Source organism: Porites lutea, chromosome 9 (assembly GCF_958299795.1).
Source record: "Porites lutea chromosome 9, jaPorLute2.1, whole genome shotgun sequence".
Lineage (NCBI taxonomy): Eukaryota > Metazoa > Cnidaria > Anthozoa > Scleractinia > Poritidae > Porites > Porites lutea.
Genome location: NC_133209.1, coordinates 5,758,036 through 5,784,607, shown reverse-complemented (window position 1 = coordinate 5,784,607; position 26,572 = coordinate 5,758,036). Strand labels below are relative to the sequence as shown.

General features: G+C 39.9%; 4 protein-coding genes across 4 annotated transcripts in view; 2 read left to right on the top strand and 2 right to left on the bottom strand.

The window, feature by feature from the left end:
• The window catches only part of LOC140948392 (uncharacterized), a 7,623-nt gene extending 6,259 nt beyond the window's left edge, over positions 1–1,364 (top strand). The window contains exon 3 of the mRNA XM_073397627.1: positions 1,149–1,364. Coding sequence (XP_073253728.1) covers positions 1,149–1,286 — 138 coding nt within the window. The 3' untranslated portion in view covers positions 1,287–1,364. The remainder of the gene's footprint in view (positions 1–1,148) is intronic.
• A 3,083-nt stretch (positions 1,365–4,447) lies between these two features.
• On the top strand, positions 4,448–7,057 carry LOC140948401 (uncharacterized). Its single transcript, XM_073397636.1, has 3 exons — positions 4,448–4,633; positions 5,317–5,418; positions 6,806–7,057. The coding sequence occupies exons 1-3, from the start codon at positions 4,511–4,513 to the stop codon at positions 6,911–6,913; spliced, it is 333 nt and encodes a 110-aa protein (XP_073253737.1). The 5' UTR covers positions 4,448–4,510; the 3' UTR covers positions 6,914–7,057.
• An 864-nt stretch (positions 7,058–7,921) lies between these two features.
• Positions 7,922–14,178, bottom strand: LOC140947593 (uncharacterized). The gene is made up of 4 exons (XM_073396742.1): positions 14,040–14,178; positions 10,995–11,142; positions 10,285–10,500; positions 7,922–9,157 (listed from the first exon to the last, which is right to left on the bottom strand). Exons 1-4 carry the CDS (start codon positions 14,094–14,096, stop codon positions 8,679–8,681), a joined length of 900 nt encoding a protein of 299 aa, XP_073252843.1. The 5' UTR covers positions 14,097–14,178; the 3' UTR covers positions 7,922–8,678.
• A 2,548-nt stretch (positions 14,179–16,726) lies between these two features.
• LOC140948183 (collagen alpha-5(VI) chain-like) lies at positions 16,727–22,033 on the bottom strand. Its single transcript, XM_073397406.1, has 5 exons — positions 21,898–22,033; positions 21,171–21,302; positions 20,653–20,676; positions 18,667–19,019; positions 16,727–17,097 (listed from the first exon to the last, which is right to left on the bottom strand). The coding sequence occupies exons 1-5, from the start codon at positions 22,031–22,033 to the stop codon at positions 16,861–16,863; spliced, it is 882 nt and encodes a 293-aa protein (XP_073253507.1). The 3' UTR covers positions 16,727–16,860.
• Positions 22,034–26,572: the final 4,539 nt, after the last annotated feature.

The following is a 26,572-nucleotide window of genomic DNA, read 5'->3' as shown; positions in this document are numbered from 1 at the left end:
ACTTTTTGCACCAAAACTGAGTAAATAACAATTTCTTTACCCTATCGTATCTTTCAACTAGTGAAACCCCTACCCCATTTGTTAGCCCTTTTGACTCCTTTGACACCAATACAGAGTAAATTACAGATTTCTTTACCCTATCATATATTTTAACAAGTGAAACCTCTACCCATTCATATACCTTGAGCCTGAAAAAGGAACCCCCTTCTGGCGGAGCCACCCCGATTATTATAGGGAGTACCCCCGGGTTTGATATATATGTATTTTTATTAAAAACCGAATCATTAGATAATGCAATTCTAGAGCTCCGATTGGGTTAGCCATCATGGTATATGAGCCACTATATCACGCTCTCCAAATATAGTAACTGTACGCGTCTGCTCAAAATTGAAAACAAGATCAGAATCAGTTCGTTTTTTGGGGGTTTTTGAATAAAACAATTATTCCACTCGTGCTTGTTGGATATGAAATAATTATAGGAACATAGGATAAGAGCGCTATAGAAATAAAGTTATTATTATTTATTATTATAGCCAACTCACATCCAAAACGCACTCGTGGAATAATTGTTGAATACACTACAAAGCATTATAAGGACCACTTTCGAGAAAGAGATAGGGATCTGACCATTTGCTTGGCCTTAGTCATTTAGTTTCAAAGTAGTCCCTTGAATACCCTGCGAGCAGAGTGTCCTTCTGTCTACTTTGAAGAGGAGGAGCTAAGCGAAAAGGGGGCTTTGCCTGAATCGCGTCAAGCCTTTTGAGGTCGCCGCAGCCAAAACGTCTTGACTAATCAATCTTGTTCTTTCAAACGGTTCTTTCAAACTGGTTTTACGAGTGCAAGCATTCGTTTATTGATAAACCGATGGTCATAACTGAGCCCGTTGAACCAAGCGCGCGGCTATTAGGCCTGGGTTCGGAAATGTATCCTAGCAACATGCAGCGCATGCTCAGCAAAGATCAAATTCGATTCAGGCAGAGTCTTTATCGAGTACACCAATCAAGCAAGCCAAAGAAAGATTGTGTAGGCAGGGTGCCCCTTGAGTTGAGCATAAAAAAGATCAAATACAGACAGCATTATACCTTCTGTTGATTTGAAATTCTGTGATGAGTATGTGGTAAAAAGATTTTTGTTTCCGTTTTTTTTAGATTAAATGCTTTGAAGACGCATTTCGTCCATGCCACAAACAACCGAAGGGTCGCGAATTCGGGGAGTGTATGAAAGCCATTAAAAAATGCTTGCCTTACGAAGAAGAAGAAATGGCTGGTTCAGGATGGTTCGGCTGAAATCATTAAATACCCTTTTGAATGGCACCACTAACCACGCTTATCTTAAACAAATAAAATCCTTTGTGGAAGAGCAAATCTTTGAATTGTTTCAATTTAGCTTTACTGGAAATATATCGATTACTTTGTCCTCACCCAAGCATACTAAGGCCCTATCCATAATAATGGTGTTCGTTATCATCGAAAACGCATCGATCGATCGATTCGCGTCCACACTACCGTTTTGATGCGCTTTGGTCTTTCTAAAACTAGAAGGCTCGAGAACGATAGAATTACACGTTGTGACGTAAGTTGGACTCTTTGCGCATGCTACAGGCACGCGCGCCTGTGATGTATTCGATCATTGTTTTCACTTTGATGCGTTTTCGACCGTTTTTGACCGTCCATACTAATTATATATGTATGCGTTTTCGTTTTGATTCACTTTCAAGAGCGTTTTTAAATGGTTACGTTTTCCGTGAAAACGCTCAGCGTATTAGTGTGGAAGGAAGGCATGAACGTATCCAAATGTATGCCTTTTCAAACAATAACGCATTAATGTGGACCGGGCCTAACAATAGGGCCACTTTTGCGAGGAAAAATAAGACGCATTTTACATAGGACGCGTCTTAAATAAGACGCGAACTTTCTGTATAAACGGCACATTTTGTCTAAAATAAGACGCGACTTAGCTAAGACGCGTCTTATTTTAGAACAGCCCTTAACACCTGTTCTTAGATAAGACGCGTCTTAACTAAGACGAGGAAAACTTCGTATAAATGACCGCGTCTTACATAAGACTCGAATGCATGGTACGCATGCATTAATTTTTGGCGGGAAAATTTTTGCGCCTTGTTGATTGCCGTTGCTACGGGCAACACTCACATGAAAACGAGTCAAGAACAGAAATAAGACGCGAACCATTTATACGGGCTGTTCTTGTCTTAGATAAGACATGCTCGTATAAATGGTACAGTTCGCGTGTTATTTAAGACGCGTCTTATTTTTCCTCCTATAAATGGCCCTAATGACGCATTAATGTGGACGGGGCCTAACTGAGTTGAAACTGATAGGATACCGGGATCAGGGACGCACACCTGAGAGGTTGCCAATAGCTTTACCCGCCGTACAGCCTTATATATGTTTATAGGTACCTTAAAATCCAACGACGGCGACCGCGACGGCAACGGGAACGCCACAAAAGCAATAATTAGGTTTAATTAGCAAAACAACAATTTTGCACGTGCTCACGCTTTTCTGTACATTTCTTTGCCGTCACTGCACGACTACGACGTGAAAATGTCTAATTTCACGATGTACAGAGGAAGTACACAAGCGACCACGAAATTTCCTTCCTCTTTCTGAAGTTGGATATGGTTCTTAGGAATTCAATTTTAGGAGGGTTCACCTAGATTTGACAAAGTTAGTGACTTGGAGTAATCGCGATGAAGATTGAAAGAACGCGAATTCACTTTTTCAGCGACGTTTTCTCTGCGTCCCCGTCCGCGGATCTTAAGGTCCTTTAAACCAGGAAGGAGGGAGTGTCTCCAAGGAATTTGGTGGCTCAGTTATCGTACCAATATGACGTCACGTCTCACTTCGGTGACTTTTCAAAATGGTGGCCGGTATAGTCATCGTTGACGAGGACGATAAAATAATAGAATTCCTCATGGATACGATAACTTGTTTAATTTTCTTAGATTTTCTTAAGATTCCCATTGAAATAGAGACCCAGTGTATTGTCCTTATTTTGGATGAAACCTTCAGGATGTAATGATTTCTAAAGATCCCTTTCGATCGTCAAGCTTGACTTCGACTGACTGTCGAGCAGTCCTATGTACCGGTCACACTTTCGAGGGCCAGTTCACAGAGATTTTGTGCTAAAAGTGTTCACCTTGCGCTCTCATTAGCTACTTCAAATTTCAACTGACATCTAAGAGACTGTGCAATAATAAGCATGCAGGAGGGGAGGGGTCAGGCTCTAAAATGAGTAAAACAAGGGTAAAAGTCAACTCGACCCTTCCCCCCGTTATAACGGCTGAAATACAACTTCCTACCCTCCCTGTTGAAAAAAGATATTTAAGGTACAACCCCTTGCACCTTGACACCAATATGCCCAATGTCCAGGAACACTGGGTCGTAAAACCCTACCAGAAACAACACACACTGTACTTCACCTTTCGACATTCACCTGCCTGAAATATTTGTCTTAGAATGGGAATTGACAACCGAGGATACGCAAGGAATCGATGTTTAGTTAGTTTGTGAGGAACATGATAATCTAAACAATATAGCTACAAGCAATTATAACTGACTGTGTAGTGTGGCTGCCCGCGCCTGTACATAGTAAAAATGACACAGACGGTGGTGGGACATCCCCTACTTCCAGCAAGTGTGACTGAAGACTGAAGAAGAAGGGAACTGGGCGTGCACAAATCACTATTTTCCCAGCTCTCTTTTTTTTTTCAGATAGAGATGAAAGGATTTCCATTATAAACTCAGGCCAATCTCTTTAAACATACGCGCGACATGGCCAGACGCGCGCGGACAGAGGAAAATGGTTGCGAGTTCAATTTGCTCGTGAACAGCTGGAGGATCTAACAAAACCCTAATTACTAGCCACAGCTGCAGAGTTCTCATTAGTGGAAAAAGCAAAACTGCGCCCCAAAATCAACAAAACTTCCCAGTTATATTTCACAAAAATTTTGAAGTAGTGTTGGCGAAAAGGTGTCGTTAAATGACTAGATCCAAACTTTTAGGAAAAGAAAACAGTTTGACATGCTTTGAATCGTTAATGTAAAGAGATCAATAGCTATTCAATATTAATTACAATTTGCTCAAGCAAACTTTATGCATTACACTCCTCCTTAATTATAACTAGAACTTAACCAATGCAAATTTTTTTTATAATGCTCCATTTTTTGAACAACGTAGACAGATTCAAGCTTAAAATCTTCCAGCACTTTTACCTCACAAAGTTTTAAAAGTGCCCGCCAAAACAAATTATTTCAATCTTCGAATTTATTACGCATTACTGAGTGAGTACTTTCAGAAGCTTTTATTAAAAAAATATATATATTACAACTACGTTCATTAAAGTAACGCAGGTGAATAAACAAAAACGCTAGGGATTCCCTAGTTAATAAATATCACGTTTTCGCTGTGCTGAGATTTCTTGATAATACAGTTAGAAATTAAAACGTTCGTAACAGGCACGGTTTTTTATTAGACAAAGAAGAAAGGTCATGAAGGCTATTTTAGCGCTTTTGCTCTGTTTCTCTCTCACTGCTGCCAAATACCTGGTTAAAAGGAAATTGGAAGACCCACCAAATCCACCAAATCCAGCTAAAATTATGTTCGACGTCGAGGTAAGTAAATTGTTATAACTTTGGTTTTCTTTTTTCAGTTTCTTGTGATCGTCTTTAGCCTCTCCGCAGACGCTTTTTGGTTTTCGGTTTTTTGGTTTTTTATTTTCATACACGCGTTCGACTTTCTCTAAAGAGAAAATTGAGGCTCTGAGAACAGGGTACATCGTTTTGTTAACTTTAGAAAAAGTCGCGGTAGTTTTAGTAGGTGGCAAATAACAAAATGAACATTTATCACATAAATAAATGGTTATACCAGGCTTAAAATGCTTACTTAGCTTTTATCCGGATTCCAATTGGAAATATTAAGATCTATGACATAAACAGTACAAATTATAATAAGAAAAACTCTGTCTGAGGTCTTGACTGAGAAGGGCCTGCCGATTAAGGCAAAAAGCCGTGGGTTGCACTCAAGGTATATACTACATGAAACGATTACAAATCTTCTAAAATATAATGTTTACAAAGTTTTCAATAAAATGTGATCCAGCTTTTACAGACGGAAAAATATCCTTAACAAGAGGACCGCAGGTCGCAAACGGACAAAAAATCTTGCTAAGGAGGTAATAAGGAAATGGTTTGCAAAAACTGTACGTTTGGTCACCAATGTAAGTCGAAAAATACAGCGACGCTACGTATTTTCAAGTTGTATAATTTATTCCCTCTCCTCCTTTTTCTCTCTCTAGAAAAAAGTCAAAACTCTCGTTGAATGCCTAAATAAAAATGCTAATAAAGGGAAAGAAGAACATACGAAGTGTTTCAAAGACGTGAATCCTCCTCCAAAATTCGTAAGTATTACTTGCTTTCGTGCTTTCTGATTAATGAGCAAAAAAGCTTATGATTTTGTGGATTTGATACGCTGTAAATTATCAGTAAAATGATCTGTCTTAGCCTAAAGTGCCAATGCAGCCTCTCCTTGAGCAATTAAGCACAATTTAAGGCAAAACAAACACGTCGGGTGTCCGTCCAGCCCACACTGGGACTCACTAAACGGACCCAAAAGGGCCAAAACTGATCAGTTTTATGTATAGTGTAACCGAGGCATAACTCGTTCTTTAAACCCTAAGTCCCCCGGGCCCTTTATTCGAGACGGACTGGCACCCTTAAAGCCACGAGTCAAAACAAGCACGGTAAAGCTATGAAACGGGGCAAAAGCCCTGCGAAACGAGGACAGTACACATGCTTCGTTCTTTAATGTTAACTATAATATGAGTAGAATTATTAAAAGAAACATACTGGTAGTGTGGTGTAACCCAGCCTAAGTACCCAATGGGCTAGTATATCAAAGTGAAACAAAAACAGCAAGGCTGATTTTACAGTCGGGGGTATGTATTTCTTTTACCGATATTTCCAAAGGCACGGCCTTCCATCTTCAGGGTCTTACATACAATGAAAGGGTTAGAGCTAAGACGACAATATGAAATAAAGAATAGCGTGAAATATGATACTATAATAACGTACACGTGAAAAGTTTAAATAAGAAAAAGTGAACGTTAAAAGTAGATGAAACAAACCGTTGAAGTAGTGACATGAAAGAAATTTGAAATTTAAAAATGGCATTTAAATAAATGATTACGAACGGAAGAAACAAGGAATGTATGTAGGGTTGTTACTTGGGCTTCAGAGCCGAAGTATGTGAAAAACAGGACCGACCGACCAAACACGGACGGATGCAATTGTCTAAAATTCAAGCATGCAAAGGGGAGCCCAAATTAGGGGGTGAAACTCTCTTTATAGTAACCAAAGTATCGGACTCTCTTTTCTTGGTTTTCCTTTTCTTGAGGAATTACGAGGAGGAGAGAAATGAAAACCACCTTCTCGCTCCTACATCCTAACTCCCTGCCCTCGTCCCCCACCCCCCCCCCCCCTCCCAATCCCCCACAAGTAGAGCCCGATACTCAGATTATCGGTATCTTTACAGCCTTCAGAGAAGTTTAAATTGGGGTCTTTGAAAACCTAGATTCAGAACGGTAGAAGCTTGTATAAGTACCTAGATTCCTTTTAGCTTTGACCTTCACTCTTAAAAACTTTGACGTGTATATCTAAAACTTATTTGCAGTTGATGGTGGCGTAGCACTGGTTTTTCATGTTACCTATTACATTGATTTTAAAGGTCTAAATATTAATCATCTGAAAAAACTGTCTTAATATTTTTTTCTCAATTCTATTTTTTAGAAACACTGTTTTGACAAAATGAAACAGTGCGACCTTGCTCACAAGCCTGGACCTTCAATGTTGTCCTGTTTAGAAAAACTGAAAGGATGTTTGGAACATGTCCATTAGATTCAAAAACTAAACGTTGAAAAGCAGTGTCGTAATTTAAAGAAAGGTGCAAACATAACACCGCGTCTCATTTACAATGTAACCCAATGATAAGCTATAAAATAACAACAAATAAAGCACTGAATATTGGAAGCTGACACTACTAATCAACCCAGTAAATGAGGTCTCATCCCTACGAGGTATTCCTCTGGATTCCGAAATCCTGGAAAATTTTGTTTGTAGAATCCGGAATCCTGGGATTTGGAACCCGCATTCCAGATCAATCATCCGCTTACTACTGGAATACCGAATCCAAGTCCACTTAGAAGGAATCCAGAATCCAATACCTGGAATCCGCAATCCACAACGTAGAATCCAAAATTTAAGACTGTCTTGAACCCTTACAAAGGGCGAGAAGTCTAAAATAAAAACCCTGTTAAGTGATCGCCTGCAAGTTTCGGAAATGGTTCCCCTTAATAGTTATTGTAAAAACCTTCATCAAGTTGTCACCTCTACTAAGCGCTTGTGATTACACCTTTTAGTATCAAGGTTCCAGAAAGAGTTATTTTTATTTATGAACCTCATTCTAAGGGCTCCATACCGCGGGTACATGCAGTAAATACAGTTGGAAATCTAATTGAATATTTTAAATTGCACATGAGAGTGAGTAGATTGATGTTGAGTCGAATTGGACTGAGAAATTCTTTTTGGTAAGAATTTTGACCCACTATCCTGCTGGCTTTTAATAGTCAACACACCACTTATACGTTGCTTATAATTCACTTTACTTGCTAACAACCCTTCCCCTTCAACCCCCATCCTCCCCCCCCCCCAAAAAAAAAAATCTGTATTGTCCTTTAAAGTGGAGTTCATTGAATTTCGAGAAGCAGTTGTGTTGGGAAGAGAGCTGTGGCGGCCGAGATTTCATCGCTTGAGACTGCCCCCTGATATAATTGCATCGAAGAACAATTTGACAACATTTTAGCAAACTTCGTGTGAGCATTAGCGACAACAAAACTAACTGCAGAGTAAGTTTTATTGACGTTTATTTAGTATTTCCTACAAAATTTACGATCGTAACTTTACCCCGATCCAAACACTTTTATTTTACAGGATTTATACAGTGGTACTATCGTCGAGTCTAGGTAACCTGTGGCCAAACCAAACTAAAACGGTTAACCTACTCCTGCTTTTTTCAAAATTCAGAGCTGGACGGCCGGACCATAACATTGATAACGACATTTTAATCTTTTTGAAGTATTCGCTAAAACCCATTATCTCAATACATACTATTTAGGGAATAGACTGATCTGGCTTTGAAAACCTGACTATTTGTAGAGTTTTCTTTACGTTTGAGGCAGTTGGGCCGGCCGATTCCGACAAAATGGTAAGCGCCCTGTGTTGGGCGTTCACTTGACAGTTACGAAGCTTAGGCTGGTATCAAAGACGACGACTGCAACGCAAATTTCATTTGTCGTTGAATTTTCAGCTTTCGTTGAAACTCTTGATCTCGTTAATTTGGCCTCGGTCAATTTGCAAAATGCCGGCAAATTTTGCTTGAATTTCAAACTAAGACTTAAGACGCTGAAAGCTATACCGGTTAAAGCCAAATAAGGAGCATCCCTCGGCCGGGATCCATCTCAAATTCTACAACTAGTTATTATATTAAACAGTGCGGCTGGGCCAATTTTAAAAAGGTAGATTCGTTAAACGGAATCATTTGTTTATCTTGTCTCTGTGAAGGAAATCCTCGCGGGTATTTTTCACAACCCTACAATTTTAAGCATCACAGAATAGACCGGCGTCTGTTTCCAATGCATTGACACTTGCGGCGATCATGGTGCATTCCGCGCGGACACACTAGCCTTGGGCACTTGCAGCGACAATCTTTAGGATCGCGTACTTTGTTGGCCATCTTGCATTTTTTACCACTGCAGACGCATCTACACAATTTCTCGTCAAACTGGTATCGTTTGTTGCACCTGTGGCTAGACTGAAGGTTGCACTTGCACTGGCACTCTAGCGGGTCCCATTTGAAATTAAATGGACAGAGTTTACTGCGTGATTTGCATTCGCAGCGGCAAGTGTTTTCGTTATAACGCTCGGTCCTGTTATTGCAGTCTGTTGCCTTTATAGCACACTTACAGCCGCATTTGGTGTGGTTTGTTATGCGTACGGTCGTTATTTCTTTTGATAGCTCGTGCAACTTGTCCGAGGCAGAAAACCAGGCAACTCTGTTTACCACAAGATTTAGATCCTCAGATTCTAAAGCGGAAAATACACAATTAATATAACCCTATAGAAATAACTTCTAAGAAGACCAAACGTATAAAACAGAGATCCTGTGTAACGAACCCTGAGTAAAACGGATGACATTCTATGCCTCAAATCACCACTTATATACCCCGGGTGCCGATTTTTTTACTTAATTCCTGATAGTTCGCAGCGGAGGCTCAGAAAAGACCTCTAGGTCCAGGATACTACTCACAATACAATGGACCCTGTAATAAATATTTCAGCGGAAGAATGAGTCGATGTCGTGTCGAATTGCACTACGAGATTGTTTCGAGTACAACTTCTCAGACCCAATTTCCAATGCAACCTATTAACAGCCCCCCAAAAGAAGTGATATCGTTTCCAAAACAGTCGAGGGCAACCTCGAAATGGCCAGTTCCTAGTCTCTTCTCTGTATGGAAAGTTCCACTGTGGATGATATTTTTTTTTCGGTTTCATTTAATTTTAAAATGTGATGTCACGAATTCAATCATATAATGAAAAAGCTGGTCCCCAGGCCTTTTTCGGTTGTAAAATGAAGGAATGTTACAGTGATAGAAAAGAATCAGTAGAAACCTTCGATTCACAAATTAAAATCAAACTTGTAAAGCATAGAAGGGCTTAAGAGGTACGGTACAGTAGTTAAGGCTTTTGCCAAGTATGGTGTGATATGAAGTCATACTAAGAATGCGGTAAAAAATGGCCAACAAGGACAGTTTTCCCTTGTGCCCCGACTATTGGTGGTCTTCGTAATAATGTGATAGAAAAACGATGATCAGACAAGTACCAATATAGTTTGGAAGGCTCAGTAAACAACCTTTACGCTGGATACCCTTAAGAGTTTCTGGCACGTTGTCCATATGTACAGGGGTGAAGTCTCTCCAAGTGTCCACCATTAATATATACATGTAGATTGGACGAGAAAACCTCGGTCATGGTGAGCCATTGCTGAGAGGGTACTACCTGGACCATGTTTTTATAGGTTTTGTACTTCGTCCATGCAAAAGTACTTTTGTTTTCTATGAATGAGCAAAGGGATGACAGAACTACAGTATCATGTGATACGCTGCCGAGGAGGTCTCATTTGAATGTATGGTACTAAAGAGAAACATGTTTACCTTGGACTTCACACTTTGTTTCAAACGGTCTGCTATTGCAGGCTCCCCCACAACGGTGTAAAGTCACAAAAAATGGAAAATATAGCGCATCTTGGCGCACAGGCTGAGGAACCTCAATTGCAACAGGGCGCGCTTTACATTCTGCACTGTCAAGGATAACAAGAGGAAGTCCATCGAAATTGTCAGACAACCTCCCATGCAGGATTCCTTTGGTAACTAAAGTAAAATAAATTTTTATATTGTTAGTTATAACTGCTGTATGTAAAAGTATAGGTAAACCGTTCCAAGTGAGGGAGAGAACCAATGACAAACACGACCTAAAAATGTGGTGATTTTGCTGTATGACATAGCTTGACACAGAAACCTGATTCACATGCGCAGAAATTATGCACATGAAAAAATAGAGCTTACACGAGGGTTAATATGCTCGTCCTAAGAGCTGCGCCACGTGGCCCTGACAGAAAGCGATGCGAGTATGGGAACGAGATCCCGATCCCTATATAATAACTATAACGATAAGAACGACAGGAACGGTAACGATAGCGACAATGATGATGATGATGATGATGATGATGATGATTACGGTGGTGGTGGTGGTGGTAACAAAAATAACTAAAACGTCTGGATTTGAAAAGATACACTGAGTATTCTAATACTTCACAGATGCATTTTGCACATTTTATAACAAAATAAAAACGTGAAGAACCTACAATGTTTTCCTTGGTTCAAGCTTCTGACATCATTTCTCAGAGAGCTAATGTATCCTTCTTCAAATGACAAGGATTGGAAGAAAGAATCCAGCGACGTCACGTTGATCATCGCGCGACGAAGTTCAAAAGGGATCATATTCTTTCCCGGCTGCAATTCAAAAAAATATCTTTTAAGTCGGAGGAAGCAGGGACGGCGGATAGTAGCTCAATTTTTACCTTTACGCGCACCCTCCCATAGATTGCTTCTATTTTATTTACGCGCCTTAGAGCGGTTTTCATTTGAGTGTCGAAAAGTAATTGGTTTTGCACTTTCTACACGATGCGATTGGCTTAAAAGATTCGCGCCACCTTTTCATCCAATCAGAAGTAAAACCAAAGCCAATTGTGACGCGCTCGCACGATTTTCCCGCGCTTTGCGTCAGCCACATGTAATTACTTCGAGTTATGATTGGTTCAATGTATTGTCTGTGTCCTATGTGATTGGCCAGAGTAATTACTTTGGTTTTGGTTTTACGACACTCAAACGAAAACCACTCTAACCCTTTCACTGCCGGAGTACTTGGTGGAGTTTTGTAAGGTGACTCTAACTTTTGAGTCTGCGGACGAAATCCCATGATGTGACCATTCAAATGAAAGCTCTCTGCCTGTACTTTCACGTGATACTATTTATTTCTCAAAATTTTAGAAAATGAAATTTGAAAATTTGGTCGAAATTTGCCTTTGGCCACGTTTGGCAGTGAAAGGGTTAAATTTACGTGACAGCGGAAATCCACCCTTACGTATTTTCCATGCTCACTTCAAAAAAATGCTTCTTTCTACTTGATTTTTCTTCATACAGCGATTTTTCACGATTCGTAACATAAAAAAACATGCAAAAAAGTAAAAAAACCAGTAGAGAAAAATTTGTGCGCAATAATTTACTCCACACGGCGGAAATTATTACTTGATTGTTTAACAGAACGTGGTAGACTCGAAAACCGTAAAAAAACCGACGTGAATCAGAGCATCAATCGAAAAAGTGCAACTTGTTTAAATGAAAAAAAAGGGAACTTGGAACGTTGAATGTTATTTCAGCTGTGTTTGATTCCATATGTGCCCAAGTATAATATTTATACAAAAATGTCGTAACGCAACTTGCAGGCTATTATTGAAAATTTGCCAACTGAGAACTGAGATTCCCGGCAAGGAAAACCAGGGTTCTATAAATCGTTGTCCGAAACTCCGGCAGACTGTAGGAGACAAACTGCACCCCGGTGCTTCAGGCAAATTTTGGTCTTTAGGAATTAGAACTTGTGAATGAAAGATGTGACGAGGAGAGTGTGATATTTGGTACTTGGTGATGGCTGTAAGAGGTAATTATTTTCAGTATCATTCTGCCGCGAAAAAAATATAGAGACAACATAGGTCTTTGGGGGGGGGGGGGGGTCCTGGAATAACCTCATTTGAGGCCTCAATTTAGGCCATTAGCAAGATGAGTGAGAAGCTAAGTGAGAACATTTAAATGCTCCCATCAAGAGAACAACACAACAATATGTGGGGTAATGGGGTTTGCAATCAAGCCTAACTAAGGAAAGAAAAATTAATGCAGGCGCTTTGCCGCTTTCTCGTTGGCATTGATAAACCTGGTGATTTTGCTTTCTCCTGTGACGAATGTACTATCCAGGAGAAATTGAAAACAATTCTTATGCAATTTTTAGGGGGTGGGGGAAAGGGGGCGCTAAACAAGACGTATTGTGCGCAATGTAAAAATTGACGCCCGATAGAAACCAGATTCCAGCAATTTCAAATATGTTTTCTCAGAAAAAAGGGGGAAAAGAAAAAGGATCTTAATGCCCTTCATTAAACCAAGAGAGGATATCCTTTTTTGGCTGAAACCGTTATCAACGTAAGCGTTTACAACAAAATATAAGAAGCTGGAAGGGAAGGAAATTCCCTGTTGAGAAAGTTAAGTGGAATTGTGAAGCTCTAGATAAACGGAACATGATACAGGGGCACTCAACGAATGTTTTCTGTAAAATATCTGTGAGCATTTTCTACAGCTTAAGGACGGCGAAAGATTTCTAGAGGACAGTTCCGTCATGTACGATTTTCGAAGCTTATGTAACAAATTCCGTACTATTTTCTGAAGTTTAATTTTCGATATTTCACTCCCCCGTTAAGCTATATTTTGAAACAAACGAAACCTAAACTCTTCGCCTTGGAAATTTGAATGGAAAGAGGAGTCGGAAAAACCATAAACTTCGAAACGTTTTCAATTGCATAAAAAATTTTCGGGAAAACAGTACTGAATCCCTTGTATTTCGAAAGGACTCAAGTTGCCCTAACTTTTATAGCCCCGCTTCCAATGATCTAAAAGTACTGTAGATAGCCTAAGAAGTGTTTTCAATGTATTCAGGTGGACAACGTCGTTGGGCACCCCTGATGATACGCTGCATTTTTCATTTCAAGAGGAGGGCTTTGGATCCATGAAACAAAAGAAAATAATCCTAATTCTATGGAAGCGTTTTGATCAAATCATTCAAGCTATAGTTGTCACGGTCATTTGTTATAACAGAGTTACGGATGGATACGGATGAATGGAAGTCACGGTTCATCGTGTATTCCGAGTCGTTCGTTAAAACTGTTAAAACGTGCAGTCTCGAAAGTTTTTCAGTTTCAAAAACTTTTTTCCTTTTTATTACGTGCTGGAGCAGGAAAAACAAAAACAAAACTTGAATACCTGAAAATGGTTTGTATACAAAACTCACTCCGGATTACACTCGGACTCCGATGACGACCGTTGGATTTTATCGGATGAGTGAGTGAGGTACGTAATTTTTAGGCAAAAGATTCCACAATTACGCTCATCAGTTCGGTAAACAAGGCTCGGAACAATTCATAGGGGGAGAAAGGTATGGCATCTTGCCGAAGATAGAGTTCAGAAAGTAAGAAAAAAATACGAGGTATCATTACATCATTAAAAGTCGGTGCGAGTGGATCGAAGCGTCTTTCTCTTACTTAATGAAAACTTTGTCTTAAAAAAACATATAATCGTCACGAACATACCCGCCGTGTTGAGCAGCCCAATCCAATATAGAGGCAAACGAGTAGAAGTAACTTCATCTTCTTGTTTTCCCAAGGAGCAAAAGATGCACTGAATTACGCTGAGCTGTTTGACTAAGTAGCTTACGAGTCTTAAACCTGTTTAAATACTGTCATAACAATACGTGACAGCTAGCGTGTATATTGATCACAAATGACTTCCTGTTTGCTCAATAAAGGGTACTACCCGGTATTAAATACTATATAAAGTAATGCAATTCCCACAGTGCGTTGATTTTGAGTTGCTTTGGTAAACTCTTCGGTTTTTATTGATATTATAATAAAGAAGTCAAATCCTAGCGAAATCGCAAGGTCTTTTATCTCTAGAATAAGTTAATGAAAGAGTTAGAAGGTAAAAAAAGACAGGTTATAATACAGAGACAGGAACTAAATTGTAGCATTGTTTTGAGAACCCATTTCCGATTTGACTAAGGGGCGTGACAGATTTAGTGGTTGAATTTAGGAATGGTTTGCCTCCCTAAAAGGCAATAGTAAGTGGGAAATGTTTCAAAAAGAAATAAAAAGGTGAAGCAAGGTAACAGACAATTATTGGAAATTCTAATGCCATATAAAAAAAAAGAGAAACAGGAGGAAAAAAAACCCGGAGGACCGGAAAAAGACCCGGGCAAAGCTGCACTTGCTCGCGTCTGTACTAAAAGAAATGATCACAAACAGGAAATTTAAATTCATCTGTAAAAGGCGTTTCAGCTATCAACATGGCCGGGGAATATATTAAGGGAAGGAAACAGAAAGGGGACTGAAAAGCGAGTTGGAAAAATGACTTAATGAGCTAATTTTAACCATAGAGGGTTACATGAATGAAATTAAGAATTATATAGGCACGTAGCATCCTTCTTAGCCATAACAAGCTAATTTCAGTCTTTTTGCTGTTTTATTGAACAGCTTACTTTCTCCTCAGTAAATCAAAACGACAGGTTTATTACTTAAGCTTACTTTTAGAGACCCGGGCAAAACTGCACTTGCCCGCGCACTGTACTTATAAAAACAATAACATGCAGGAAATTTAGAATCAGGCGTATCAGTTCATAAACATGACCGGGAAAGGTCCGAATAAGGAGGGGAAATAGAAAGGGAAACTGAAAATCGCATTGGAAAGATGACACTATGATCTGGTGCTTCCCCTTGTCCGTCAGTTTATTGCCTTAATTAACCCTTTCACTGCCAGAGTGTTTGATGGAGTTTTGTAAAGTGACTATAACTTTTCAGTCTGTGGACGAAATCCTATGATGTGACCATTCAAATGAAACTTCCCTGCCTGTACTTTAACATGGTGCTATTTGTTTGTCAAAATTTTTGAAAATGAAATTTGGAAATTTGGTCGAAATTTGGTCGAAATTTGCCTTTGGCCACATTTGGCAGTGAAAGGGTTAATTGTTATTCTGGCATACTCTACTCGTCCGCAATGAGAGGGTTCAAGATCACAAGTACACCTATGAAAGCCAATACAGAGAACGTAATACAGTTTGATCTTTTAACACCTCTCGAAAACTGAATCAGTTGTTCAGCAGCGAAGATTTTAGGCAAAAAACTGTATCTTTTCAATAGGAATGACCAAGGAATTATGGCTGCTTTTTCCTAAGGCAAGTTTAGCTCACCGCCTTCTGATAAATATACATTTAAGTACCTTCCAAATCATGGCGACGAATTGTTTAACAGATCAGATATCAACAATAAAAGAACACGGTTTTTGCAGTTTGAAATCCTTAAAAATGACCAGAATAGTAGTGAGGTCCCCTAGCCAACCTAGCCAGTGAAATTCAGTTGCCTCGTTTGAGGGACTACGTCAGATAAAAAAAAAAAGGTTAAAGGCATGTTTTTATAGTGGAAGGTGCACTTAGCTAGTCAGCTAATTTACAGGCACTCCACTCAAATATTTAGAAACAAATAATTCAAATACAACATAACAGGATTAAAAACCCAGACTGGCAGAAGGCAACCAGTTGGCTATTTACAAGCATGGCCGAGAATTTGAATTCGAGACGACCGAGCACAAATCCAGCAAGTGGCCAGAGCGAGACTCGAACCCGGGACCGCCGGATTGCGAGTCCGACGCGCTGACCACTCGGCCACGCTGCCTCCTGTCGGATCATGAGTGTACTCCTGTTTTAGGCCAGTTCTTTGCTAAAGTCATTAGGGAGCTTTTAACAAGCCTAAGATGAAGGCAACGCGAACGGCAAAAAACAGTAGGTTTAATTAGCAAAACAACAACTCTGAACGTGCATCACGCACGTTTGCGCATTTCTTTGCCGTTGTTGCACGACTACAACGTGAAAGCACCTAATTATAAATTTCATGTTTTGTGGAGGACTAATAGTGGAGGATTAGCATGCATTTACATAACAGGGGCACCCAACGACGGTTTCCTTCTAAATACATTGAAAACTTTTTTCAGGCTATATCTAGAGTACTTTTAGACCTCTAGAAATGCTTTTAAAGCGGCGCTATAAAAATTTGCATCGGTTCGGTTATCCTTTAAGATCCTTTCGAAATTACAAGGGCTTCACTATTGTTTTTCCGAAAATTTTACTGATGAAATTCAACGTTTTACGAATGCAAAGCAGCAATTTAATTTTCTCATCATTCCTCTCTCCATCATATTTTTAAATCCGAAAATTTTAGGTTTCCTTTTTCTATATTAGATAGCCGTCCTCAGGCAATAGAAAGTTCTATGCGATATTTGCTTCCCCGCACAGATATTTTACAGACAACATTCGTTGGGTGGCCCTGATATAGTGCCTAAGTTATACAGACTCCTGTTCAAAACTTAGGCCTCACTGCATACACTCTGAACTATTTCTGAAGCGACGCTTTTGATCCTGTCTGGAGAGTTCAGCCAATGTACGTTTTTGAACTTCCCGCCAGCAATCATTACCAGCTCAATTGGGTCTGGCTTTTCAATGCCCACCGTTATAATTTCTATTCCTTTATTGCGTAGTTCCAAAGGTTCGCTGCTGCGTAACCCTCCCTTGTCTTGTTTTCCGTCTTTGAACATCACAAGTACCTGTTAATTGAGACAGAAAAACCTGCTTGTATCCGATCTTGACAAACATTTGATTCCATCTGCTGCATCTGCTCTTTGACGAGCGTTATCAACGGCACCCATGCCTGAAACAAAGTAAGACCTTACAGAGGATTGAGCGAATTGACTATAGTCGTTAAGCACTGACTATAGTGATTAGGGTTAGCGACAGGCTACGGGGCGTTCGTCCATATTCGAAAAGCATAGAATTTCTTACCATTTGAAGATATAACAGAATCAGGGCAGAAAATTTTCCTTACTTATATCTCCTCTGCTTATATCTAAAACCTGAAGCCCTGACTGTGCGTTCTGATGGGGTTTGAATGCGGCAGAAGCTATAACCCGGGGCCCGGTAACCGGACGGCGGTTTAAAATGTGTCATGAACAAGGTGGTTTCGCCAGGAGCCGATTACCAGTGTACTACTCTCCCTACTAAACGTTCCTTTAAGACAGCATACGAAGAAGTCTTGGGAAGTCGTGTGAGCTTTGCCTGCCTTTTACCGGGTTGTATCATTCCCATGACACTCTACGCCCGCTGTCGGAATGATTGGGGTATCCCTGTTTTTTTCTATGTCCCCCCCCCCCCCCTCCTCCCCCACCGCTGCAAAGTACAAACACACAGAATGCAGTGGTACCGAGACGTATGATCGTAGCTCTGTTCTGGTTGGATATTACAAAGAAGGCGTGAAAAATATTCCGCTAAAGCTGTTTCTGTTAATAAATATGATAACGAGAAAGGGACTATATATGAAGGATGAATAAGCAACGACGACTGGCAAAGGAAACGGCCAAAAAGCAATAGGTTTTATATTAGCAAAACAACAACTTTACACATATCAGGTTTTTTTGTACACTTTTTAACCGTCGTTGCACGACTTCAACGTGAAAGTGCCTAATTTTACGTTTTGTCGAGGACGGGAACACAAGACAACAACTTTTTTTTTTTCTTGAACTTTGATACAGTCCTTTAGAATTCAACTCCGAAATAATTTGCCAACATTTGACAAATTAACGGAGATGGTATGAGGCAGCGCGAATTCACTTTTTAAGTGACGTTTTCCTAGCCGTCACCGTCGTTGTTTTTTAAGCTCCCTCTTTCCTGGGGCCGGCTACGGGATAAAGTCTTTGGGGTTGCTCCCTATATGATGACCTATTCGTGAAGGCTCCGCCCGAAAGGGGTACCTTTATCAGGCTTCAGGTATATGAAAAGGTATGTATTTCACCACTTGAATTATTTAAAAGGGTAGGGAAATCTAACATTTCGGTATGTAAAAACGCCCAACAGGGCTAACAGATGCATTTTATGGCTGTGAAAAAGTGGAGAAAACAGTCTCAATCTGAGTTGAGGTTTGTTCATATCTTAAAAGAGGTCTAAGTTCGAAAGAAGGTATGTGAAAGAGGTACTATTTTTCAATAGGGGGTCATTCCAAAGGGGCACCTTTTCTTCCAAAAACGGTATATAAAAGGGAGCTTCCTCGCATTAAACGTTGTTAAGTAGCCCCCCCCCCCCCCCCCCCCTCCGGGATGAAGTGGGCTCAACTGTTATTTCACCTGTTCTACTTGTCTGGATCTCACGCCACTGGTATTCGTGAACAGGAAATCTTTCGCAACACGAAGAGCTTCGCTGATATTACTATGAAAATAAATGTTGTTAACATTAGGAAGGGGCGGATCTTCATGCCAGCTATCAATCTGTTTTTTCACACTCTCCAAGTTGTTTTCCCTGCCTTTCAGGTCGCTGAACCGAAGACGAAGATTTGCTGTTCTCCCGAACGTGATGGCTCCAACACGCGTACCGTTGTCTGAGATTTGGAACTTGCTGACAAGGTGCTTGGTGAAGTTCTTTATGAGACTAAAGTTGCCTTTAGTGTCATCTATGACTAGTCCGAGGTCGATGTCACAAGCTGTAGGTCGACAGAAACGATAAAAAAAAAAGAGAGAATTTCATGCGTTGCTTTCTTGAAGGGGGGACAAGGTGTGGGAGCCCGGAAGAATAGGAGGCGGGAGGGGTTCACGAGTGTAAGGAGAGATTTCCCATGTATTCTTTATTTGATTCGAATTTCATATCTAGCTTTTAAATATTCTCTTTAAAGTTGTGTTAGCCGTAATTTACATTGAATTTGCATTGAGTTGTTTTAGTTCCCTTAAATTATACAAATTTTACTTCAATGTTTACTTTTAAAAGGATAATTTGTTTCTGGATAATTATACAGCTTAGTCACTGAATAATTAGATCTTTCGTCTGCTCAAATACAAACCGTTCGTAGTTTTTAGTTTTGACATTTTAGTGAATCCTGAGCAAAGGAAATTCTAACTCTTTTACACAGCTTTCTTTGTAAATTTCCTAAATTCACTTGTTTGACTGACATTTAATTTTGAGTTAGTTAGTTTAACATATGAACCTTGAAACTGAATTTATCCAGATTTGTTTTCGCTGTTCAGCTGATTTTATTCAGTCTTCTTTCCTTTTGTTCTGTGATGTTCTAATAAGTTGATCGGTTAGTATAAATAGAGCAATGTTATTCCTGTTTTACGATTTACATTGCGAAGTTATATGCTCGTCGATTTTACATTGCGGATTTAATTGATTGTACAAGTTACGTTAACGAGCCGAAGATTAAACTGTTGAAGTCCAAGCTTGAGTCCTGTACTGTTTCCAGTTGTAGCAGATCCGGTACCTTGGAATAGTGACGAGTTCCTTTCCCGCTTGCCAAGCGAGTTGCGAGTTAGTTTTCCCCCTTGTTGTCCTTACGCCGAAGTCGCTCGAATTCTCTTTACGCTTAATTTCCCGATTTGTTGCTGGAAGGGGAAAAACTTATCGTCACACGAGACGGGAGAGGAAAGGACGGGAAGTGGAAGTTCTGAAAGGGTGGGAAATGGAAGAAATAGAGGGAAAGAACGCAACAATCCTTAATATTTCGCAATCGAAAAAGGGTGAAGGGGAGCAAACCAAAAGAAAAAGGGGCAGGAGCCGGAGATGCAAGATACGGGAGACGGAAGGTTTGGATCACCCCTCCCTCCTAAATGTTCAAAGATTTCAAGACATTTGTTACTGAAAAACGTGGGCTACAAATCGTATACGAAGGGGCCACAAATGGAAGTTCGACTGTTTTGCAACTGTCCTTTGAAACATATTGCAAAAACATCCCTTAACCCATTTACTCCCAGACTAGAGTGATGATGGCACTTGTTAGGTGGTACTAATTTTTGAGTCTGTGGTTAAAATCCTTTACTGTGACCATTCAAACGACATCTGTTAGACATCACGATTAGATGTCATCATAATTTCAGGGTTTCTTCATTCTGTAGTAACTTTCTACAGTGGCGGACCCAGGGGAGAGGCCCGGGAGGCGCCCCCCCCCCCCCCCCCATTTTTAAACCAAACTGAGGGCCAAAGGGCCGAAAAAAAATTCTTTGAGACAGGCCCCCCTCCCCTTTTCTCAGGGTCTGGATGACCGCCCCCCCCCCCCCCCCCCCCCTATTATGTTATATAGACTAATAATCATTGACGAGTTGCCTACTGTAAAGCGTACATACCTCGTTCTTTGCTTGGAAATGAACCTGAAAATCACGTTTAAAAAAGTTAGGCATTACAATTTTTGATTACTTACAGTAGTGACGCGCACGATGAGACAATTGATAATGTTCGCAAAGGACGGGCTTGCTGTGTTCACCACTGGCTGAGAGAAAATTATGAGCAACAGGTAGTCTCAACGTGCAACACACGTTTTGGCAGATTTTTATGCTGCACGACTCACGTTTTTAAACTTGATCAGAATGGCGGCGATCGTTGCTCTAATCTCTCAGATCTCTAATATAGAATCGTCGTTTTATCAAGAGCAATTGCCGCGATTTTCCTTTTTATACCCGTGTAAAAGTTTTACCTACATCTATCTCTGCCCCTTACGTGCCCTTATTAAAGACGTTGAACATCATATTCATTCATGTAAACACTAAAAAAATTGACACACAAGCAAAAAACCGAAAAAGACTCGAGAAGTCCCTTGACTTAAGGACTGTGCGTTAAAAACGAACAAAACTATGCAGCAACTTACATGTACAAGCGAGGATAGCTGTTAATATTAACAAGGAAGCAAATTTATCCTTGATATAGTCAAACGTTTTCTCTTCCGGTGTAAAATGGATGGACAAGTGAATCACCAGCCTTGAAAGTTGCTCTATCAAAACTAAGATGGTAAAAAACAAAAATGTTATATCGCAATACAGGCACTTTTTATCAGTGCGGTAAAGAAAATGAGGTAACGAAGTGAATAAGTATTTTGTTTAAGATAACACTGAGTCAATGGTCTGATATTGCTCTATACTCACCGGTCTGGCGGTCTTCAACACTGAGAGGTCTTCTTGGCTTCTGGTCTGGTTTTCTTGAGAGCCGTGACTCGCGAAATCAAACTTGTTGTACTATAGTGTAGCAATATTTGTTCACGTCCTTTATAACAGCCAGCAGTCAGTTAAAGTTCAGTAAGATATGCTCAGAATCATCACTTGAAACAAGTAAGCTAATACTGGGCATGAGTAGCCGGAAAGATATCATCACTCGATGAACAAAGTTCACAGATGAAAATAAAACAAAGAATAACTGATGAAGGTTGAGGATTTGGGATTCGGGATTCCCATTCTCTGCCGAATTTCTATCCTGGCTCCGTGCGTCAATTGCATTTTGCGCCAGTTTGATCAGTTCCTTTGGCGATTTTTTAGTTATATATTTCTTTCTGGATATTTGGTATCAGCACGCTTTCGCCAATTGAGAAAAGTAAGACAAACCTGGCTCACTAGAGTTCTGTATTGTTTGTTGATTTAAAATGCCGTGCTGGATCATTCTAATGCAGTTATAGGCTGTCTTTGTTGACGGTCCGAGAGCTGCCCCTGTTTGGTAGTTTTCTGCGTCTGCAACTGTCATTTTCGTTTTCAGATCGACGGCTTTTCACATCAATTCACAAGCGAAATTCAAAATAAAGTGGAGTCCAGACCCAAGACACTGGATTCCAGAAACTCCAAAATCAAAGTTACATGATGATACACTTTAAAGGTCAATGTCGGCAGTGCTTAATGTCATTGAAAGGTCGGTAGAATGTTATGCTCAGTAGTATAGGAAACAAAAAAAGTGTTGTTGATAGAGATATAATAACACTCAGGAGCATGAAAAACTGACAAATCAAACCGCCTTTCGCTGGAACAGTTCGCGAATTTAAAATTTCAGCTAATAAAGTTCCTGAAAGTTCGCGGGCATAGTCGCGTGTTCTTGAAATTGGGCAATCACTGTAGTCTCTTGTAAAATATATATTTTATTGAGAACAAAATGCCTAAAACACGAAAAAAGTCATTAAACTGTTTGTTCTTGTTATTAAATAACACAGATGATAAATGTCGATATAACTTTATGCCAAGAAGAATAGAAAATCACTTTCCGCCGCCAAATATCTGCCAGGAGCCAAGGAAGTCCATTAACCCCTGAATATCTTTCCCACTTGATCCTAAGATATCCGCTTCCTCACGACGGTGGCGAAATTTAGTTTGTTGATAATGTTGGTTTACTTCACATCTTTTAATGAAGGAAAAAAAACTTACCAGATTAATCACACTGAGACATGAAAGGCTAGGTAATTCAGAGGCAGCCCTAGCGTACTATGTGAGGGAATCAAGATTTAATCAGTAATTGGAGGGGAGGTTAATCTAGCAAGTATTTCAGATTTATAAGCAGGGGCTTAGCTGCGATTTTTCGGTGGGGGGGGGGGGGGGGGGGGGGGTTGGGTCACAATATGTCACACCCAGGAAACTCACCAGATTGGCATGTCGACATCCATGCCGTGTTCTACTTAAAGTGACCTTAGGAAGAAAATCAGTCTCCGTTTTCAAACAAACAAAAAACGGAAACGTGTTTTTGGCCTGAATGTAGTAGGCTACATGCTTGCAGTCCTCCTCTTGTCGCAAGGCTGGTTTTCACTAGCGACGAAGTCGAAGTCGGAGTCATAAACGGAGTCGTAAGAGCACTTATGACCCAGTGAAATTCGGTTTGTAGGCGGAGTCATAGGCGCGACAGAATCGGAGTCGGAAGAATCCTGAACGTTACCATTTTCTTCTGACTCCGCTTATGACTCCGTCGCTTATGATCTAGTGAAAAACAGATTTTAGAAGTCGGAGACAGAAGCGGAAGGATAAGCTAATCACAATGCACGTTCCCACGCTTTGTGATTGGTTTAGTTCTTCCACTTCTGCTGCGGAATCAGAACGCTGTTTTCACTAGACCGTAAAGTTCTAACCTTCTGCGGATTACGACTCCGACTCCGTCGCTAATGAAAACCAGTCTTAAGGCCCCGTTTGTATGTATGGGGTAAACCAGCCGGGTAGAAGGTTCAGTGGGTTGTCAACGTTAGCGACCACCGAAGAGAGAGTAAGCGTACTCTGTTGTGGTGTGCTAGAATTTGACATGTTAAAAAAGTTATTGATTGATTTGATTTCGATTGATTCTCTACTTGAGAAAAAAGTGTGACCCCAACAGTGCTCGCGCATGCACTGTCTCTGAGCTAGAAGGGTGACCCGACCATCACAAAGCAAATTTAAGTTTTGAAGCAAGGACCAGCTTACAAGAGAGAAGGACCGGATCCCAATAAAGGATCTATACAGCAATAAGTGAAAATATAAAACAAAAGAAGCAAGGATAGAGAGAGAGGATATTACACAGTGGCGCGAAGATATGAATTTTATTTTCGAGTGGCAAAACAATATTTTACGAACGAGCGCAGCGAGTGAGTAAAATATTGCTTTTGCCACTCGAAAATAAAATTCATATCTTCAAGCCGCCGTGTAATGTTCTTTTTATTATAGAGACTAAATGACGTCGATAAAATCATCGAGGGAAATTACCAAAATTACGTCATCGATAAACTCACGTGCGGAGGTTATAGAAAATAAACCACTCGGGTCCCGGATGTAGTTTTTATGAATTTTACGAGTGGTATATTTTCCAGTAAAACACTCGTGTCTATATAATAAATATATTTTTGAACTCTCAAAATATATTTGGACTTTACAAGACTCTAAGAAACCTTTCCAGATAAAATGGAAAGTTTTAAAGAAATGTAAACCCTATAGCAACATTAGCAAAAAATGTAATCTTTGTCTTTATCAAAAAATCATCATCATTTGTAAAAAAAAGCTTTGTAGCCTAAACAGGCGAAACGAACTGGCGAGTTGATGCCCCCACAGAAACAGATATGTACTTCAGAACTCTAGAGTAGCGTAACTAAGACACAATCCATATGGTACCTAGATACAATCTCTTAACGCATCCCTATAACAACCACCCAAATTTTACTGCCAGCTTTAAATTTTAACGGTCAATCATTGAAGTTGCCTGATGAGTGTGGTCCTACAATTTCGGACCATACAAAACAGCACTGTCGCAATAAACGATCGATGATTACTCCTGAAGGCTGAACTCCCGTGATTATTAACATATATTTTTACCCATATTTCGGAAGGCACGGCCTTCCTTCTTCAGGGTCTTTCATATAATCATAGTTAATTGAGTGGAATGGTTATGAAACCCGTCAGACTCCTTTGTTATCTGTTTTTGTGGACCTGAAAGTGCACAACGTTCAAAAGAATTCCTATCATTTTGATTGTATTGACCAATAAAAACGTTGCATTAATTTATTCCGTAACAATTTGCCAACAGAAAACAAAGGATTGTGCACTTCCAGGGTGCTTCCAACATAAACTGCAGCACTGTTGTTTTTACCATTGATGTTTGCCGCTTTTCATAACCACATATAAAAACTACGAATTTTTAAGAAAATGCTTTTTTCGTGAGATTGACTCTTTTACGCTGACAAACGTCAACAAATAGCGAAAACTATAATTTCTATATGTTTGCTTTGCTCGAAATCGCGCACATTTACAAGGCCCTAAATTGTTTTGCTGACTTGCAAGGACCCATCTGTTATAACGATGCCCAAAATAAAGAGATGAATCTCATAGTTTATTAGATATAATCCGTGAAAAGTTTGCTTATCATTTTCGCATAAATTATGACCTAAATTTGGAAACCGCTGAATTTCTCGAATTGGGTCTTTGCGATTTTGGTGAAACTCTGTTCAGCGCAAGGCACTAATGCGCACTATGTGTAGCCGAGAGATGTTCACGAAAAAATGCTGGCAACAGCAGATTTTCGACTCAGACCTCAAAGGGGCGTGGCATTATAACCACGTGACATTTACTCCGATCGCCAAAAATTTTATGTTATATTGTAGATTGATCTATATGTTATCCATTCTATGTGTTAGACTTACGATAAAAGTAAAGGTGGGGATACCAGAGAGCTTCAAAGTAGGATGGTACCCCCCCCAAAAAAAACTGGGTCGAGTTACCTTAACGCGCTTCAAATGTAAGATTCCTAGAGCCATAAAGCGAACCAAGCGCGCTTTATATGTGATATTTCTCGTTCTTTAAGCCATAAACCAAAACAAGCAGGCTTCAAATATAAAGTTCCTCGTTCTAAAATAGGGGGCAAAGTTACCTGGGCGAAATGACATGGGGGCGAAAAGACCGTGAAGCAAAACAACAGCTCTGCACGTTATCACGCTTTTCTTTTTTTCACGATATTTTGTGGGCGTTTTTAATAAAACAATCATTCCACTCGCGCTTGTTAGATGTGAGATGATTATAGTCAACTCGGCGCTACACGCCTCACTGGCTACCGACCATCTCACATCCAACGCGCGCTGGTGGGATAATTGTTAAGTATTGAACCCCGACATGGCCGCCTTGTCAAGTGGTTGCAAACCAAGAATATTGATGTTGCTCCATTTTCAATTCCCCGCTGACGCGGGAGTGACAATTGTTTCTACGGAAACCAACCCGGATAAAACAGATTGTGAACTTTCTAGATGGATTTATTTTCCAGTGTAATAAACAAACTTGTGTCGACAGCGTTAACTCATTAGACACTTTAACGATAAATTTTAAAATAAAACTTGAAATCTCATTTCATGTCAGTTGCACGGAGAGATACACGCATCCCCAATTAAGCGTTGTCCTCGACAGTAGAACAGTTTGATTCTCAACAAATGGTCGCAGCCGAACGAACAGAGCTTGTCCGTCATTTTGTATTCAAGACCCAAGGCAAAACAATCGCCTAAATGTTTTTTTTGCAAATTAAATCTAACTTTGATAAATGAACTGTTAACTATCTGAGAAGTCTTGCAGAGTTAATTTTCACGTAGTACGATCAGCATTGCAGTATTCTGCTTGAAGAATTTAACATGTCTACATTATTATTTTGGTGATCAGGTCTTTATAGATCCTACGTTCTTCGGCATATTCGTTTGCGGTCCTTTGCAGTCCTTTGTGATTAATGTTTGCACTATCTGAGACGTATTTATAAACTCGTTTAATAATAATGAACCTAGCATTATAGAAACTAACGAAGACTACAGAA